The sequence below is a fragment of the Etheostoma cragini genome, chromosome 11, assembly GCF_013103735.1.
Source record: "Etheostoma cragini isolate CJK2018 chromosome 11, CSU_Ecrag_1.0, whole genome shotgun sequence".
Taxonomy (NCBI): domain Eukaryota; kingdom Metazoa; phylum Chordata; class Actinopteri; order Perciformes; family Percidae; genus Etheostoma; species Etheostoma cragini.
In genome coordinates, this window is record NC_048417.1 from 14,450,339 (window position 1) to 14,456,338 (window position 6,000).

The 6,000-nt window shown below is 36.9% G+C and overlaps 1 protein-coding gene across 1 annotated transcript in view; it reads left to right on the forward strand.

Annotated features, from left to right (window-relative positions):
- The first annotated feature begins 1,041 nt into the window (after positions 1-1,041).
- The window catches only part of lnpa (limb and neural patterns a), a 9,931-nt gene continuing 4,972 nt past the window's right edge, over positions 1,042-6,000 (forward strand). The window contains exons 1-6 of the mRNA XM_034885629.1: positions 1,042-1,203; positions 1,964-2,061; positions 2,508-2,549; positions 5,232-5,419; positions 5,507-5,565; positions 5,676-5,716. Coding sequence (XP_034741520.1) covers positions 2,035-2,061; positions 2,508-2,549; positions 5,232-5,419; positions 5,507-5,565; positions 5,676-5,716 — 357 coding nt within the window. The 5' untranslated portion in view covers positions 1,042-1,203; positions 1,964-2,034. The remainder of the gene's footprint in view (positions 1,204-1,963; positions 2,062-2,507; positions 2,550-5,231; positions 5,420-5,506; positions 5,566-5,675; positions 5,717-6,000) is intronic.

The window sequence follows — 6,000 nt, forward strand, 5'->3', positions numbered from 1 at the left end:
ATTATCTCCCAGGACCTCAAGTGGCTCATCAAAAAAGCGCAGCAGAGGATGAACTTCCTGCTGCAGCTGAAGAAATTAAACCTGTCTTAGTCAATGATAGTACACTGTCATTTTTGAGTCCTTCCTCACTAGCTCTATCACCATCTGCTATGCTGCTGCCACGGTTAAGGATGGGCAGAGTGCAGCAAATCATCCGCTCTGCTAAGAAGGTAAGTGCCGGCATTCTTTTGCCCCTCCAGGAACTGCACACCTCCAGGACGCTGAGGCAGGCAGGACAGATTGTAGCTGATCCCGCTCACCCCAAGAGTCATTACACTTTGCACTAACCTTTATCCTGGACTATACATCTGCCCATTGCACATACTAGCCTATATATCCTTTGCATATTCTGCACTCATTCTGCACATCCGCTTATTTTGTTATCTTACGCAACAGTTATTTTATATATATTTGTTTTCTGTATTTACTGTTTATTTTACATTAATATTTTTGTTTATGTTTGCACCGTGGCAAACTCCACTAAATCTAGGCTACTTATTGTGACAGACTTTTTCTGATTTCAAATTATTCTGATTCTGATTTTTGGACTGCATGATGTCAGTCAAGTCCACTCAACAGTAAGAAATCCATGGGGAGATTATATTCATTTCAAACTTCAATTAAGATTAAAATGAATGAATAAAATATGTATTTCCGTACCAAATCTAAAAGTTTACCACTCCTTATTGTCTACAACTACAGCTGCTACAACAGCAACTACTAGGCTACTATCACTACTACTACTAGGCTACTTATGTTACTATTATTAGTATTGGCCTACTAATAGCGCAGCTAAATATTATATTCACAACCAAGAAAGAACCGTATCAGAAATAATAAAAGGTTGTCACGATGACACTGTGTGCAATTCACTGTTTTCTTTAGAATAGCTTTTTTTACCTATAATGTTACTTGCCTACCAGATTTGCATGAGAACCCCCACCCTTGAAGTTAATATTTAATGGGCCTCACTAGACCTAGACGGTTAAAGTACTAGACACAAACCAGATTCCCGTGAAGGCCCAGCAGTGCTCATGGTCCATGCTGCTCTTCTGGCGGACCCTCCCACATCTTGGCTCACACGCCCTTCGTCTAAAGAGGACAGGAGGACTGCAGTCCTGCCACAGACAGTCGAAAGTCCCCTGCACAGGTTTGCTTGACAAGGTAAATACAACACTAATGGGTTTTAATTCATTTCTTGGGCTCATTATTTTGCATCGTTTGCTTTTACAAAGTGCTTAACTATGTTAGCTATAATTGCTATTAATTATCGTGATAAACTGCAGGCTGCTTTGGTATTAGCACGACCAGCTAACGGTTAGCAACCCTTGGTTAGCTAACGTTAGTGATACGGCAATGCTAACGCTAAAGGTTTACACAATTGATGCATTAAGTGGGTTAAGAAGTTTATAAGGATGACCCACCTTTCCTGTGAGCTAACCGGTACTTTTAGGCTACCGCTGGTTTTAGTTTACGTCATCAGTTGCTTCTGACAACACCGAGTAAAGTTGTTAACTTGGCTAACTTAAGTTAGCAAGGGTGACGAGTTTAGCCAGGTCTCAAGTTTTAAAGACAGTGGTTCAGTCTTTGAGATGATGCAACGTAAGGTTATTTTGGAGGCACTTCTTTGTGGAACTGTTACATTATATAGTCTTATACCGAAGTTTGTTTTCTAACCCTACTACACTAGTAATCGTAACGTTAGACATCATACTATAAATGCTAGACTATTAAAGAGACTGATATAATTAATCAGCATTAACGTTACAAACAGCCTCCAAAATTGGGTCAACAAGTTTTTCAAAAGTGCAACATTGTGGCGTTGATGAAGACAGTATTTATTGCAGGAATGTTGTATTACACTGCATGAGTTTAAGCCACGTGTGCCTAATACGTTATTGAATTCCATAACTGTTGTCAACAGGTGGAGAAGTTAACTGAGAGAATATCAGAGGAGGGTCCCAGTAACAAAATATCCTACAAACCCTCATCAACATGGGGGCTGTCATCTCACGGTGGAGGGTTCGTTTACTGATTGTCTTTCTAGTTATGATGCTGTACAAATCCTGTACTTCTTCACACTGAAAAGATTTTGTTATAGTCTTTTTAATTGAGATTCAATAAGCTTTTCACTTGCAAGCACATGTAGGACTTAGCAAATCACACCACTACTTTAAGCACAAATAGTGGTCACATGCTTTAGGTAGAGCTACATAAATCATCACAATTCAGATATTTATGTTAAAACTCCTCCTGGCATCACCTTAGTTGCTAATATATAACTAAATAATGCCACCAACAACGGAAGAAGACACACATGACAAATGTGCAGAAATGGGAAGATTAAACAGGAAGTTGCCGGATCCTTCTAAAGAAGTTGCTTGCACAAAGAACTGTAATGGCAAATGTCTTTTTCTCTCTGACTTTTATTTTTAAAATGTTTACCTTACAAAATGTTTGCCTTACAGACCAAACCATCCACTGTGGAGATTTTAGAGGGAATCGAAAAGGTATGCTGTTTTATTTAATTTGTTCGGTTTAGGAAGTTTTCCTTAATTATATTTGCACGGTAAATATAGTTAAATATTTATTAATTCTGTCTAACCTGCACTGTGGGTAGTTAGATAAAGCCAACAATAAGAAACTACCAATCTGACAGTTGGTATATATAGAAAAATTAAGTCATTCAGATAAAATATGGTACATACATTAATTGTGTTTAAAAAAAAAAGAAGAAAATAATAATAATGGCGATAATACAGTACTACATTTTACCACTGTGGTCCTTATTGAAGATAAAGGAGGTGCTGCATGTGAGCAATTCAAAAATTTAGTCTTTCTTCTCCTATGCCCGGTTTGCATTTAAACCAAAAGAGAGTATTTAACAACAAATCACTCGTGGTTGGGTGCATCCAGGCTTGCAGACAGCGCTCGCTGTCATTAAAAACACACGCCTTATTACAACTTGGCTTTATTTTTGTAGAACAGGCCATTAGTTGTATTGGTTGTAATAGCGTTATACTTGCCAAAGTAATTGCAGAGACCTGGAATATGTTGACATTTCTAAAAATATTTCCAAAGGGGCAAAAAAAATAAGCAGTCAGAAAATGATGCAGGTTGTAAGCAAGTGAAACGTTTTTCCTGATTATCTCATCCACTTTATTTGGGGGTAAAACTGAAAACGAGTGCTCCAATAATATTAATAATCTATCATTGCACTGGAAAACAATAATTGTAACACAACACTAGCAAATAGGTTGGCCAGTAAACTTTAATGGTTCAAAAAGGACAAAGTGGGTAATACATTTACATTTGCTTTTGCCTCCTGTGCCAAATACGTTTGGTCAAACTGGGGATTGAGTACAACCTGTCTGATCATTCAGTGATATTGTGTATTTATTTCATTAGTTGCCACTTAAGTATGTTTTTGATACAGAAACAATGCTATGGACGCCATGTTCTATCAGCAGGCATCTTTTGACCATAAGAAAACGGATGTGTCAACAAATGCCAGATCAGCTCCTCATTTGCTGATTGATAGGGCTTTAGTGCTCTTCTACAGTTAAGCTAGTGTTGTTCTATTTTCAGCACTTGTCCTTGGAGCAAGAGACACTAAACATATACTGAAGAGGTCAGGTGGCATTGACATTGTTAAGAGATGGGTGTTAAGTTTTCCTTTTGAAAAATCGTGTAATCTATTATAAAATAATATTCTGTATATAATAATTTTTAATGTGTACGGTTGCACCAAACGTACAGAAATACATACATGATATACTGTAAGGCTGCATATGAGAGCTGTTTATCCAGCACTAGAGTGACAAGCACACGTGTTACAAGAGAGCCATAGCGACCAGAAGGGGTCCCATTCTGTCCCCCAGTTATTTATGGATGGGCAAATCCTCCACTCAAACGCACTGGTGTAACCTTTCCAAAAAAAACAAATGCTGAATGAGCCATTTGTTTATTGCAAAATGATTATTAATTACAAATATATATGTAATTTCTGCTGATAGAAATGTTTTATCATGATTTAACCAAAATGTTTGTTGTGTATGCTCCCGCTAGTTGAATGTGGAGTCTGCGATTCTGGAGAAAAATTGTTGATATTTTAACTCAACATTCAAACAAAGAAACCTCCTGTCAGTGCTCCTTCAGACGTTGGCATGTCCCGGATTTACCGTTGCTCTCGCTCCCACTGCCTTTCTCTTTGTAAATCTATGGCCTTTCCCCTGTCCTGTGCACAAGCGGACAAGTGTTGTGTGACTCAGTCTGAGCCCCTTAGTTTATTTTTCAATTTACAGAGCCAGGGCATGTTCACCTATCAGGCCTGCTAAGGATGTTGGTGTTCATCATAAATTCAACAGTTAATCCTAATAATGTGTCACTGTTAATGTACGCCCATTAAAAGTGCTTGTGTTTGCCACTGACAGGCCCAGATTGATATAAGTGTCAACAACATTATGGAAAGGACCCTACAGAGACACTTGATCCTGTTGTTAATTTGTCTGACCAAGTCTCGCTAATGGAGGAGTCTCGCTCTGAAATCTCACGGTGATGACTTGACTTTTCCACATTGTCGAAATCATCTTTTAGATAACATTAAGCTACACTTTGTACTCCAACAGAACAAATATTTCCTGGGACTCCTCTCTTCAACTCTACCTTCATTGTCTTACAGCAACAAGTAAAAAAAGTAAAGGAAAACATCTCAATTTTCTGTAAAGTCCTTTCCATGTTATTGTCAGACATGTATAATAACAATCTGAGCCTGTCAGTGGAAAAAAAACAAGCACTTTAGTGGACGTATATTGACATTGTTCCTAATTGCCTAATTCCCTTCTTTTCCTTATTTTTCCTTTAGTCATGTTTGCCTACACAGTGGGGGAAAAAACTAGATGTTCTGATTGGGTGATGCAATATTATCACTATTAATATTGTTTTTAATTGTATGTATCAAAATATAGAAATTGCAAGCAAAATCACATAAAATAATCAAACTGATGCTCAAAGCAGTAAACCGTCTGTTTTTGTTATCCATGTGTGAGAACAAGCTCTGAGTATGTATAAAACGATGATGGTTATTCTTATGGCACTTGGGTTAGATAACCACAATCACTGTCTTAATACATACTTCTTAATAAAGTCATATTTGTGTACTTATAGAATGCTTATTTCTTTTTCCCCCGCAGGATGTAAACACTCTTGAAGAATACAGTGAGAAGTATCAGAAGCAGTTGAAGAAATGTGTTGGGCGACTGCTTCTGTACTCGTCTCTTCTCTACTTGATCACATGTTTAGTTGTGTATTTCTGGTACCTGCCTGAACAGTTGATGGGACGGCTCATATTGTCTCTTCCCTTTGTTTTTTTTCCGTTATTGTAAGTGTGCTAGATAGTTGATCATATTTTCAAAAAACTATCTACATTTTAACCAATTAACCTTTTTTTTTTTCCTTTTCTTTTTAGAGTTTGGTTACTACGGAAAATGCTTATAATTCTCTTTTCACGAAGAACTAAAACAAATGGTAAGATTCTTTTTGCTGTTGATAGTTGATACATAACTTAAAACATAACTGTCATTTTTGTTTAACTTGGGGTGCATTTTTTTAAAAAGTAGAATGTGTTTCTTTTTCAGATGAAAAATTAGAGGATCTTAAAGCACAGAAAAGGAAAATAGTAAGTTTTTTTTATTTGTCCAGACATTTGACCTACACAACGTGTCCGCAGGGTTTTAAAAAGTATTAAGGTTTAAAAATGAAGGCCAATAGAAGGAATTAATCTCCATTTTACGAGGAATTCATTTTTTGAATTATTTTTTGCAAACTGAGTTGTCCATTTGTTTTAAGTTCTATTCAAGTTCATCTTGTAAAGTTTGTGGGACATTATATATATATATACACTCACCGGCCACTTTATTAGGTACACCTGTCCAACTGCTCGTTAACACTTAATTTCTAAGC